The following is a 14170-nucleotide window of genomic DNA, read 5'->3' as shown; positions in this document are numbered from 1 at the left end:
ATCATTATTATTTCATAAATAACATATGTTGTTTTATTTATTATATAGTTTCCCCATTGTTTTATATGCATTCACACTATATGTGTATTCTTTATAGCAATTTTTTTAATTGTAAGAACTCCCTAAAAATTTAAAGTTTAATAGTTTTTAAAAAATATACAAATACAATAAAAAGCGCTGCATTCATAAATACAAATATATATATGCAAAAATATATAAAACAAATAATATATAATAGAAATATTATGTAATACTAATAAAACAAATAATTTATAAAATTATTCGACATGTTTAGTTCACCAAAAAAAACGATGAAAAAAGGGAACGGTCTCGGATAAGCGGTTTACTTTAAAATGTTTATGTTTTTATAATTTTAATTTATATTTTTAATTGGAAACCGCGACATGTATAATAACTATACATTTTAATTATTACATAAAATTTGTTTTTTCTTCATCACATCAAAAAAATGTATATATATATGGTCATTATACGTATCGTTTTGCTATTGTAATATGAACAGATATATCTTAAACAACAGACATTATTATTTTGTTGGATATCATTTGAGTAATTATGTTATCAAATGGACAATATAACCAAAAAAAAAATCAAAGGTGAAAATAATAGCACATATCCATAAATATTACATGTTATTTTTTGTCCTTTTTTTTTTTCTTTTTGTCTTTTTCTTTTTTATATTTTATAAGTTTCTTGATATGATCATATTTATTTTTGTCTTTTTTACCAATTTTTGATGAACTATTTATATGAATGCGCTCGCGTGTGTCCTTTTGAAATATGTCATTTTTTTGATAAAATTTATCACCGTGCTTACTATATGATTTATTATAGTCATAATTTCTTTGTTCATTTTTCAACTCTTGCATTTGATTATTGGTAAAAGGCAATTTTTTTTGTTTATTTAAAAACCATTCTTTTTCGTCATTCTTTATTTTATCAAAATCTGAAATAATCTTGGCATTACTATTCTTATCATAAATACAGTTCATTCCATTAAAATTTTGATCATTATAAATATAATGTCCTTTTTTAATTAAAAAATTTTCATGCATTTTATTTCTTTTGGTTATTTCTTTTTCTTCTTCTGCAAATAAGTTTATGTGTTCCTTTTGTTCAGTTGTACTTTTTTTTCCATTATTATTCAAAATGTTATTTTTCAATTGAGTAATAGTACTTTCAAATTCGTATTTATTTTTTTCTCTCTGTTTTGCTTCCTCTTCTTTTATAAGTTTGTTTTCATCATAGTTTACTTTATATTGTACATCTTTCCTATAAACATTCCATTTTTTTTGTGGAAGGATGTTCAATCCACCATGCCCTCCCATTATGTCTGTTGGTATAAAGAAAATGATAATCAAAATGGGAATCAAAATGGGAATCAAAATGAGAATCAAAATGAGAATCAAAATAAATAATAAAAAGACGATTTTATTCGCACTTTTTGTGCTCCTTTCCCATGTTATTTTATAATAATATACTTAAATTATATCAACACTCATACTTCTCTAGTATTGTTTTTTTACTATCGTTTTGTTTAACATATAACTGCATTTATATTGAAATATATTTGAGTTTTGTACAAATGGTAACAACTACGCCTTTTTTTATTTTTCTTCAATGGCCACATTTATCAAAAAAAACTTTCAAAACATGTTTTTTTATAATATTCACTTTTTCTTTCGTTTTTTGCTATATTTTATTTTTTATTATTTAAGTTTTTAAATAAAAATTATTTATTCGGAACAAAAAATTAAACTTGATTTCAAATCATAAATATTCATCCATATATACGCATAAATATGTATTTATTGGCGCATATAATATGTTCCCAATTTATTATAAATGTTTCATTTGTTTAATTTTAAAATAACTTCATTCATGATGAAATTGTTATTATTATTATTATTACTATATATATATTAAATATATTTATTGCTTATTTATCCTAGTTTTTAGCAAAAGCGTAATTTATTGCGTTAATACATACTATATAAAACTATAGAATTTCAAGTATAAACGTAATATATTTTAATATAAGACATTTTAATATTTATACTCCTTTATATAATAATAATGTTTGATGAAATATATATAAAAACTTTAGCATAAAAAAATTAACTCTTCCTTATTCGATATATATTTAACGAAACAAGGATGTATCAGTTTATGTTCTTATATTTTAAATGGTTTAAGATTTTCAAAAGTTTTAAAAAAATTCATACACATATTCAAATGTATATATAACATATAGGATTAAAGAAATTAAACTGATTAAATTTTTAAAACTATATTGTATATTTCTATATACAGATTCATAATAATATCTTGTGATATCAAATTTTCTTTATTTTTATTGGAAAAAAATGTCTATACATATATTTAATTTATGTAGAGTCACATATAATTTTAAATTAAAAGTTTATTTGGATATAAACAAATGGGCCAAAAAAAATTAAAAAAATAATCAAAGTAAAATAATAATATTAGGAATAAATACTACATTAATAAAAAATTTTCATATATATCACTAAATACTAAAAGATGAAAAAAAAAAAAATGTATACATAAATATGCTTATGACATATTTCAAAGTCAAAAAAAATTAATAAACTGTAAAATATAAGTAACACGTCGAATAAAATAACTACTAGTATATGGTATTGCTCAAAAGCATAAAATAAAAAAATCATACACACACAATATGTAGGAATTTTAATCGTCCCATTCACCATTATTTGGTGAAATTGATCTAATTATTGAAAAATCATTATATCCACAATTTTGACACGAATAATAATCTCCCATTTTAAAACCATTTGGATTAACAAATTTACAAGTTCTGCATTTTATAATAAATTTTTTATCAACCTTTGCATTAATTCTTTTTCTTTTTTTTCCTTTATTTTTTGATTTGCTCCTATTATTTTTATTTCGAAAATTAACTTTTCTATATAGGTGTAAGGATTCATGATTAGATGAAGAAGAGTTTGTTTCACTTCCCATTCCCTTTTTATCATCATCTTGAATTGTTTTATGTAAATGATTATCACGCTCATATGAAAAACGCTTTTCTAAAATATTTCTCAGCTCATCAGCATCAATTCCACACGTTTTTAATTTTTTCAAATAGTGTTGAAAGGAATTTTTATTATTATAAAAATCATGGCATCTCTTATGTTGCATATTTTGGTTAAATTTTATATTCATACAATTATTATCGTTTAATTCTTCATTTCCAGAACAATGTTTAGGTAAATAGTTATTATTAACATTATTTTTTATATAATTAACATTAGAGTGACCGTTATTATTTATGTTATTGTTACCAATTATGTTAGTACCATTATTAATATAATTATAATTGTTATTATTACTATTTATATTTATATTTGTTTTATCATCATATACAACACTGTTGTGTGATTTTAATTTCACTACTTGGGGGTAGTTTTCCTCTATTATATTTATTTCGTCCTAAAAGTCATAATGAAAAAAAACATTATGTATATAACCAGCATATATAGCCAACATATATAGCCAACATATACAATCAACATGCAATCAACATGCAATCAACATATATAATCAACATATGTATCAACATATATTACTACCTCATTGCCATATGAACAATTTGAATTCATTTTAAGGTCTATTTATTGATGTCATTTAAAATACGTTTGAAATTGTATATTAATTGAAATATTAAATTATATGCATGTAAATATATTTTACAATACGTTTTAAAAACAAAAACTATGTTAATTATTTACATAAACACGTGCATATAATATTATTCAATTCACATAGGTACATATACATATGTATGATATGTTTTACCCTTAAACAAAAAGTAAAATATTTTTGTTATGCAAAAAAATATATAATCTAATTTGATTTCTAAATGGTACGAATTAATTATATAAAATAAATGTTTTTTATGTTAAAAGATCAATCTAATATATTTGCATTAAGACTTATTTAAAAGGTATACAAAGATAAATACATGCTATATATATATATATATAATTGTTAATTTAATTAAAATCTGTTTAAGTTTAAAACATAAACATACAATTATTATATTAGGCATTTATTAAATATGAAATAGTAATATGAATAATTTTTTTAAAAGCATAAATTCATATTAAATAATTTCTTTTAATAAATACGTAGAATATATATAAGTAAATGTACTTGGTGCTGGAAATATAAAATTTATTTATCAAAAAAGCTTATAAAAAAAAAACGAAGCAAAATATTATAAATATATTGTATTTTTTTAACAATAAATAAAATTATGTACCCATACGAAAAACGAACAATATCACATTTAAGTAATGCATGTAATAACAATATAGTAATTATGAATTTGTAACATTTATATTATATACTATTTATTTTATATATTATAAAAATTTAAACAACAGAAAAAAAAAAAGGTTAAAAATGTAACTTTTTTGTTACTTTGAAAACAATATAATATATTTATATAAATCATATATTTGGGGGGCTGGTTATGACGCGATTCTTGAATTGTATTTTATTTTAAGCTTACTAACACTGCTAACAAAATTTGTTTATTGGTTTTAAAATTTTTTATTATAATAAAAATCGTTGGTCAAGTAAAAATTATAATTATATATATTATTAATGTACAATAATTATTTTTTGTAAAAATTATAGCATCCCTTCGTTCACGCTTCCTCTCACTCCTTTTGTTTTTTTTCTCTTTCTCTATTTCTCTCTCTCTCTATATATATATATATATTTAAAGAGGTGAAAAAAACAACATATTTACATATTTTTATTTTCGGGCACACATACCCATATTTCAATAACTATTTGCGCACATGCTAACATATAAAAAAAATTAACATCACTGTCCCCTTTATATTAAGCATATTTTATTAAACACATATTAAGAGCTTTTTTAAAATAAAGACAGAGAAATAAACGTGAGTTTATGTATAAAAAATAAAATAGTATAGAAAAAATAATATCCCAAGAAGCTTATTGATAAAATAGTCTCATTTTCTTTATAAGAGCGAAATCGAGTTTTTTTTTATTTCATATATATAACAATTACAAACATATATATATAACATCGAATGCATGAAAAATACATTATATCATCGCTTATAAACAAAAAACATTACACATGAAAAACATCTAAAAGGATGTGTGTGTGCATAAATATAGGAACATGTTAAAGTATACTTATTATTTGATTTTAGAAATTTGTCTTTTATTTTCATCATTCGTTGGTATACCAAAAAAGCGTTTTATATGTAAATAATTATATATTTTACTATTATGAACAAAATATATAATGTTATTAATATTCTCTATATACATATATGGAAATAGAGTTTATTATCAATTTTTCTGATGTTTTTTTTTTAATTCATTTAAAGCTTTTCATATTGAATTATCTTTCCTCATATCAATAGTAAAAAAGAAGCAAATCAATATTATTATATAAAATACCACATTTTAGCTATATGAAAATTAGTAAACATATAAAATATAATTAGTTATAAAATACGTTTCTTTCTATTAGTATATAAGGAAATAACTATGAATTAAAACATTTTTCACATGATTTAATTTTACTCGTTACCATTGTTAATATATTTTAAAATTTGTATAATCATAATATGAAATACCCAAAACATTAAAATATTTTATAAACGATTTTATTTACCTTGCAATTAACTTGATATAATTATGAAAAAAAAATATATAAACATAATTTTATTGTTTATAGACGAAAAAAATTATCTGTATTTTATAATACTATTTTAATTTATATAAATTAAAATGAGACTACTTAGAATAATATGCACTGTGATAGTATATTATAATTGCGTATAAAATATTGTATTATTTTATAGTACCCAAAAAGCCAGGAAACATAATATAGTAAATATATATTATGTATATATAACAATTTTTACTTTTTTTTTTGCATACTAAATTTATAAAAAAAAATAATAAAATAAATAAAACATAGTATTACATATTATTACATTTGAATAAAATACAACACAGGCTATTACTACTATTTTATTTTTATTAATTATAGTACTTTAAATTAATAGTTCTTAATATATATATTATAATTAACCCTATTTTATAAAATAACGCACAAATAGCCTTAACATGCTGCCTTAAGGAATATTTTATTCATTTTCTGTTTTTGTTTGTTTTTTTTCTCCATACCGAAAACTATATATTATTATTTATTTTATTATTATATTTTTTACGTTGTATCTGTTAGTTTGTATTAAAATTTATCGCTTCGTAACTTTAATGATGCGAAATAGGAGCATCATGGCATTTATATGAACCCTTGATCATATATACATATGTATGAAAAACAATTATAAGTTTATGTAGATATACCTCATATTTATGAGGATTCGTTTTTATATATACATAATATTTTTTTATATGTTTCTAAAGAGACATCTATATGCATATATTACACTTTTAAATATATGTTTAAAAATTATATTTTTATAAACATCATTACCATATATATATGGTTATATAGTTATATCTGACGTATATATAGGGAGAATTCTGCGAAGCGTCTATTTCTTTTAAAATGTTTAAAGAAAATTTCCCTTTATTGCACTTTAAGATTATATAATAGTCGAAATAATATAATGACTAGGGGAGACGAAAAAAAATGGATTGAGCAGTTACGCATGAACCCACCAAAGTTGCTAGATGAAGATGATTTGAGATTTGTATGTCAAAAGGTTAAGGAAATTCTAATAGAAGAGAATAATGTTCAGTCTATAAGTACACCAGTAATAATATGTGGAGATATACATGGACAATTTTTTGATTTATTAGAATTATTTGATGTTGGTGGAGATATTATGACTAATGATTATATTTTTTTAGGTGATTATGTAGATAGAGGTTATAATAGTGTAGAAACATTTGAATATTTATTATTATTAAAATTATTATTTCCTAAAAATATAACATTATTACGAGGTAATCATGAAAGTAGGCAAATAACTACAGTTTATGGGTTCTATGATGAGTGCTTTAAAAAATATGGAAATGCAAATGCTTGGAAATATTGCACAGATATTTTTGATTATTTAACACTAGCAGCTCTTGTTGATAATCAAATATTTTGTGTCCATGGAGGTTTGTCTCCAGAAATTAAATTAATAGATCAACTTCGATTAATAAATCGGGTTCAAGAAATACCTCATGAAGGTGCCTTTGGCGATATTATGTGGTCAGACCCCGATGAAGTAGAAGATTGGGTAGCCAATCCAAGAGGAGCTGGGTGGTTATTTGGGCCAAAAGTTACGAAAAAATTTAATTATATTAATAATCTTGAATTAATAGCTAGAGCTCATCAGCTAGCCATGGAGGGGTATCGATATATGTTTGACGATTCTACAATTATTACGGTTTGGTCAGCTCCAAACTATTGTTATAGATGTGGAAACGTTGCAGCAATTATGAGAATTGATGAAAATATGAATAGGCAAATGCTAATATTTAAGGATACCCCCGATTCGAGAAATTCAGTGAAAAATAAAGCGACCATTCCGTATTTTTTATAGTATTTATTTTTTTACTTTTAATAGTGAAAAAACATGCGGTTTGGGTAGCATTGAAGTTTATTTATAACAACCGAATGCTATAATTTAAAAAAATATTTAAACAATAATATAATAAAGTTTGTTTTACTACTCATTTATGTTTCTATATTTTATGATGTGTATTTTTTTTTTTTTTTTTTTTTATCATATATGTTTTTATTTTTTTCATATTTTACTTATTCGTTATTTTTTTTATAATGAATACGTACCATTTCTTGTAATTAATTACTTTTCCTCATACACATTTTTTTTTGAATTTTATGAGTTTCATCTTATGTTCTTTTAGTTTATTATAATATCACACTATATATCTTAGTGCTTTATTTAATTATAAATTTATTTTCCCATTTTTTTCATCACGCTCCACTTTTAAATTTTCTAGGTTTGATTCTTAAAAAACAAACACAATATAAATATATAACATATATTTATATATTTATTTAATTTTTTTGATATTATTAAACAGTATGTAACAATAACTATCATCCCTTCTTACATGTGTTAGCACACATGTACATGTGGGAATGAATATTATTTAAAAAAACACATTCATTTAAAACAATTTGAATATGCATATTTATCTCTAAAAATTCAGAGATGTATGGACATAATTAATGTGTATTTATATCATTACTTTTTTTATAATAAGATTTACAACATTATTATAAATTCTTTCTTTTTCCATTTTTTATTGAAATTATTTTTTTATCCAAGACAATAAATTAAAAGATTTATCATTTTGTCACTATTTTTACATGTATCCTTATTATCATTTTGCCTCGCTACTACCATTTTATTAATACTATATAAATAAATATGTATATATATTTTTTTTTTTTAACGGGCATATGATTATTAGTATAAATAAAAAAATTCTTAAAAAATATTGTGTATGTGAAAAAATGTATTTTTTTTAAATTATGAAAAATATATATTTTTCTAAAAATTGTTTACAATTATAATAATGAAACATAGTACACGATTCAAATGTGGGGGGTTAACACATTCTTTTTAAATGAAGTATAATAAAAAAGAAAAGGGACGAAATAAAAGCTGGAAGAATATCACAAAAAAAAAGAGAGCCTAGTTAAAATAGAAGATGCTTGTATCAAAATTTTTATTTTTCTTAAGCTTAATTGCTAGTGTAAGGTACTATTATTATTGTGACGCTAAAGTTTGTGTAAATGACATTTCAAGTCAGTTGTTAAAAAATATTTCGTTTAAAAATAGTATAAGAAATGATGGTAAGACCAAAGGGCAAAATATATGTTATAATTTTAGGAAGGAAAAGAAAAATATTTTGAAAAAAAAAATTAAAAAAAAATATTCATTGAATTATTCTAAAGAATATACACAAAAAAAAAAAAAAAAGTATAATTTATATTTTTTAAATTCATCAAAATTTACTGATATAAAAGAAAATGTTAAAGCGTGGTTTAATTTGGACTATATAGAAAATCATTATGCTTATTCTTATATAAAATCTTTTGCTCGAATACCTCCTATTACAAAAATATATTTGTTAAACACCTTTATATTAAGTGTTTTAATTCATTTAAACAAAAATGTTTATAAATATATTTTATATGATTTTGATAAAATATTTAAAAACGGGGAAATCTGGAGATTAGTAACACCCTATTTTTATATAGGAAATTTATATTTACAATATATTTTAATGTTTAATTATTTAAATATATATATGTCATCAGTTGAAATAGCACATTATAAAAACCCAGAAGATTTTTTAATTTTTCTTACATATGGTTATATATCGAATATTTTATTTACTATAATTGCCAGTATGTACAATGAAAATGTTATGGACTTGAAAAAATATATACACAAAATAATAAATTTAATTATTACTATTCCTTCTACTAATAATAAAGACGATAAAAAATTAGTACAAAAAGAAACTTATAATCATTTAGGTTATGTTTTTTCAACATATATATTATATTATTGGAGTCGAATAAATGAAGGTTCTTTAATTAATTGTTTTGATCTATTTTTCATTAAAGCAGAATATATCCCTTTTTTTTTTGTTATACAAAACATTTTATTATATAACGAATTTTCTTTTTTCGAAGTTGCTTCCATATTATCAAGTTATACTTTTTTTACATATGAAAAATATTTTAAATCGAATTTTTTAAGGGATTTATTTAGCGGGTTCCTCAAATATATTCGAGTCTATCCTATGTACAATATGTACAAAGAGGAGTATGAATAAGAATATAAAAAGGGGGATATACAAGAATAACCCAAATTGAAACTGAGATGAATAATAATTATATTGGAAGGGAAAGGGATTGATATATTTATTTGCAAATTTGAACATATAGACATAATAACGAGGAATATACATATATATAAACATATATATACTTTTTTTTGTTTAATATATTAGACCTTAACAAGCCATTTATTTAATAATATATTTTGTGCTATTATAACGAAATAAAATATATGGAGAGAAAAAAAAATGAAGGGCAAATGGATAGTCAAATATTTTAAAAGTATAATTGAAAAAAATACACACACAACAATATATTTTCAAGTAAAAAGACAGTTTATTAATGTACCTAAATTAAAAACATTACAATGTATGGAAATTGAGAATGTGAGAAAACATGCAGAATTGTGTCAAAAAAAAAATATAAAAACAAAATATATTTGGGATAATATATTATACACACTTGTATTGAAATTGTGTAATAATGAAATAAAAAATTATGTAGATTTTATGATTATATTAAAATTGTTAAGTAAATATATTTCTTTAGAAGAAAAGGTATTAAATTTTATATGCGAAAAATTAGAACATGAAATGTATAAACTAACAATAAGAGAATTAAGCTTACTTTTATTAATATTAAAAAAAAATAAATATGATAATGCTTATTTTATTAATTTAATTACTAAATCAATTTTAATGAGAATGAATAAAAATATGTCTTATAAAGACTTATCTTTAATAATTTATAGTTTGTCAAAAAATATACATATAACTGAAAAAGTATATACAAATGATATGTTTAATTTAACTATTTTAAAAATTTATAATGAATTTCAAAATATAAATTTCCATTCTTTATCATTATTTTTTTATTCTTATAGTTTATATTTTTTGAACAACACTAATTATTTAAATTCATTTTTTTATATTATTAAAAATTTTATCAAAATTATCAAAAAAAATATTTATCACTTTAATTCAACAGATTTGATGTTTACATATATATCCACATTACACATTTATAATTCATTTATTAAAACAAATAATTCTCCAAATTGTGATGATAATAATAATATTCCTTTTATTACTCCCAAAAAATATATACAACCTTCGAGCTTTAATTTGTTATGTACTAATGTAAAGGAATTACAAAATCAAACAAATAGTGAGAAGGAAAATACCAACTTACAAATTTGTTATGAAGAAAATTCAATCACAAATATTAACAAGAATTCTATAATAAACTCAAAATGTGATTTATTAAATGATCACATAGATGTAACCAACAGTTTAGCTAATAAAGAGGTGAAGGAAATTAAATTGAGACAAAAAAATTCAGAATTAGAATCAAACAAAAACGAACTAACAAATTACGAAAAAAATGGTGAAAAAAATAAACAAACTCTAGAAGATTTAATGAAAACTATACATACAGTAATTGTAGAAAAATTAAAAAGTTTCAAAATTGAGGAAGTTATAAATATTTTATTTGCATCTTTAAATAAAAATCTTACAATTAATAAAAAATATTTCAATGTTTTTAAGAAACAAAGAATAAATATAAATGATTACATTAATATTTACATAAAATCTGATTATAAAGAATTTGAAACAGTTCAAGAAAATTTTGTATCAAATGAAGAAGACAAAATAGGGAGGATGGGAATACATAATAATAACTCACCAAATGAAACATATGATGATAATTATATATTACGAATTGTTAATCCAAATTTAGATACTGATAATTTTACTAATATAATAATAGATGAAATAATTTATCGAAATGAATGCTTAAGTATAAAACAAATAATTTTATTACTTTATTTGTTAAGGAAATCGAATTTGATGTTTATAAGATTTGAAAAAATAATATTAAAACGATTAGTTTGTTTAGAAAAAAAATTAAATAAAAATGAAGTTATGTTTATATATCAGCACCTCTTTTTAAGGACATGCTTATTTGATGAATTAAAAAGGTATCCTATAAAAATTTATGAACAAGTAGAAAATAATTTCTTAATTTATGTTGATAAAAATAACGAAAAGGAAGATGAATGGAAATATGAAAACAAAAACAATGACAAAGAAAATGAAAATGGAAAATGTCTTATTAATAGTAACCAAAATACAGAACAAGAAACTTATTATATGATTGATGATCCGCTTTATTTAGAAAAAAAAAAAAAACGAGACAAAATAAAAATATTCGTACATAATAATTACATTTCTAAATACCCTGCTTATGCTATATGTAATGATCAATACGAAAATTGCTTAAATGAAAAAAAAAATAATATGAAATATTTTATAGATTTTATAAAATTGAAAAAAAAAATAGAAAAAAATATAATTTCAGAGGAAAACGGATTAACACATAACCAAATGGAAAAATGGAAAAAAAATTCCAACAATAATGAAATTTATGAAAGTAGACAATTTGATGAATCTCATAATATCATAAATAATCATCTAAGTACCAATGTTGAAAAAACATATAATAATATTTTATCTCCAAATAAAACAAATATTTTTAATAATAGAGAAGAAACATATAAAGGAGTTTTTTTTAATTTATGTTTAGATATCTATAAAATAGTTAGTATCAAGTTATTACACAATTTAAAAAATGAAAAATTATCAAACTATGATATTATTGACATATTATGCATTTATGAAAAATTAAATGTACGAGATTATAGAATTATAAAATATATGTATAATTTAAAAAAAGATATTTTATATATGCCTAATAATTATATAATAAAAATTATGAACATAATTTTAAACTTTAATTTATATAGTATATTAAAATATTTAAATATTAATCAAATAATCGAATTTATTAATTTTAACTCGATAAATGAATGTCTTGATTTTTTACTATTAACTGGTATGTTACAATCACGTAACGATATTTTTCAAAATTCAAAAAATAATCTATTATCCTTAAATGCTAAAAATATGATTTGTTACCTTTTAAAAAATATTAATCAAGTAAAAAATTTAAATAAAATGCAAAAAATTAATCTAACAAAAGTTTATAATTTTTTGCCTTTAAAATTTTATAAATTATTTAAAAATTATGGAAATATCCAAAGTCTAAATAAAAAATTGAATGAGGAAAAAGAAAATAACAATTTTATGTCAGATAATTTGTTACACACATTATGTGGAAAAATACCAAAAGATGATCTAAAAAATATTGTCACTTTTAATGTAGATGATTTAAACATAAAATGTGTGGGTATTGAAACGTGTAATTACTATATAGAAGGTATGAAACATATTAAAACATTAAATTATCTTAAAAAATATAGCATTTCAAAAGATTATTTAAACACTTTTAGAGATATTAAAGATGAAATATATCAAGATCTTTTATTAATGTATAATACAAATTTAGAAATATATAAAAATATTAACATTTCAAATTTTATGTTTCCATTGGCTATTAATTTATTAACTATAAATAATAATGAGCAAATAAATAAGAACACAAATTTAATTAAATTAAAAAAAAATGATGATCATAAATATATTAACGATATTATTGAATTAAATAAAAATAATTTTCTTATTATTGACATTTTATATAATTATAATTTTTATTATTCACTAAATAGTAATAAAGAAAATCAACTAAAAAAAAATAATGTGTACATATCTTACTATAGTAGTCATATAAATAAAAATAATAAAAGAATACTCAATTATAAGAAATATATTATATATAAGTTGATCAAAAAAAGAGGATATAATTATATTTCTATTGATGCTAAAACTTATGTAAAAAATAAAAAAATAAATTTCGATAATAGTTTAAATAAAAATTATATAAACAATTTAATATTCGATTTAATGAAAAGACAAAAAAACAAAAATGTTTATTCTATGCAAAGAAATAAAAACCCTTTTAAAATTCATAAAATATTATCCTTTCATTTAAAAAATCAAATAAACAAAAAAATTAATTCAATAAAAAGGGTTCCCCAATTTTCACATCCATCATTTTATATACAAAATAAAAGGAAAAACATGAAAAACAGAAAAACATATATGGAGGAAAAAACTAATATAATGAATTTTGTTGATGAAATAGAACAAGATAAGACAACAAAAGGGAAGCTCCCATCAAATCATTTATCTAAGCTAAGAAATATGTTCCAGTTTGCGTAACTCGTTATTCTTTAATTATTTTATTTTACTTTATTTCGTTTTATTTCGTTTTATTTTAATTTTTTTTGGTTACAACATTGCTAAT

At 20.5% G+C, this 14170-nt stretch overlaps 5 protein-coding genes across 5 annotated transcripts; 3 read left to right on the top strand and 2 right to left on the bottom strand.

Moving 5' to 3' along the window:
* Window positions 1–653: 653 nt before the first annotated feature.
* Window positions 654–1349, bottom strand: PY17X_0415200 (conserved protein, unknown function; the record flags this gene model as incomplete). The annotated part of the gene is made up of 1 exon (XM_725064.1): window positions 654–1349. One exon carries the CDS (start codon window positions 1347–1349, stop codon window positions 654–656), a length of 696 nt encoding a protein of 231 aa, XP_730157.1.
* Window positions 1350–2736: 1387 nt separating this feature from the next.
* On the bottom strand, window positions 2737–3668 carry PY17X_0415100 (conserved Plasmodium protein, unknown function; the record flags this gene model as incomplete). Its single annotated transcript, XM_725063.1, has 2 exons — window positions 2737–3498; window positions 3639–3668. The coding sequence occupies 2 exons, from the start codon at window positions 3666–3668 to the stop codon at window positions 2737–2739; spliced, it is 792 nt and encodes a 263-aa protein (XP_730156.1).
* Window positions 3669–6698: 3030 nt separating this feature from the next.
* On the top strand, window positions 6699–7625 carry PY17X_0415000 (serine/threonine protein phosphatase; the record flags this gene model as incomplete). The annotated part of the gene is made up of 1 exon (XM_725062.1): window positions 6699–7625. The coding sequence occupies one exon, from the start codon at window positions 6699–6701 to the stop codon at window positions 7623–7625; it is 927 nt and encodes a 308-aa protein (XP_730155.1).
* Window positions 7626–8763: 1138 nt separating this feature from the next.
* PY17X_0414900 (DER1-like protein, putative) lies at window positions 8764–9900 on the top strand (the record flags this gene model as incomplete). The annotated part of the gene is made up of 1 exon (XM_725061.1): window positions 8764–9900. One exon carries the CDS (start codon window positions 8764–8766, stop codon window positions 9898–9900), a length of 1137 nt encoding a protein of 378 aa, XP_730154.1.
* A 252-nt stretch (window positions 9901–10152) lies between these two features.
* On the top strand, window positions 10153–14085 carry PY17X_0414800 (conserved Plasmodium protein, unknown function; the record flags this gene model as incomplete). The annotated part of the gene is made up of 1 exon (XM_022955103.1): window positions 10153–14085. One exon carries the CDS (start codon window positions 10153–10155, stop codon window positions 14083–14085), a length of 3933 nt encoding a protein of 1310 aa, XP_022811576.1.
* Between the last annotated feature and the right edge of the window lie 85 nt (window positions 14086–14170).

Source organism: Plasmodium yoelii (genome assembly GCF_900002385.2).
Source record: "Plasmodium yoelii strain 17X genome assembly, chromosome: 4".
NCBI lineage: Eukaryota > Apicomplexa > Aconoidasida > Haemosporida > Plasmodiidae > Plasmodium > Plasmodium yoelii.
The sequence above is the reverse complement of the archived record's forward strand: the minus strand, read 5'-3'. Positions and strand labels throughout refer to the sequence as shown.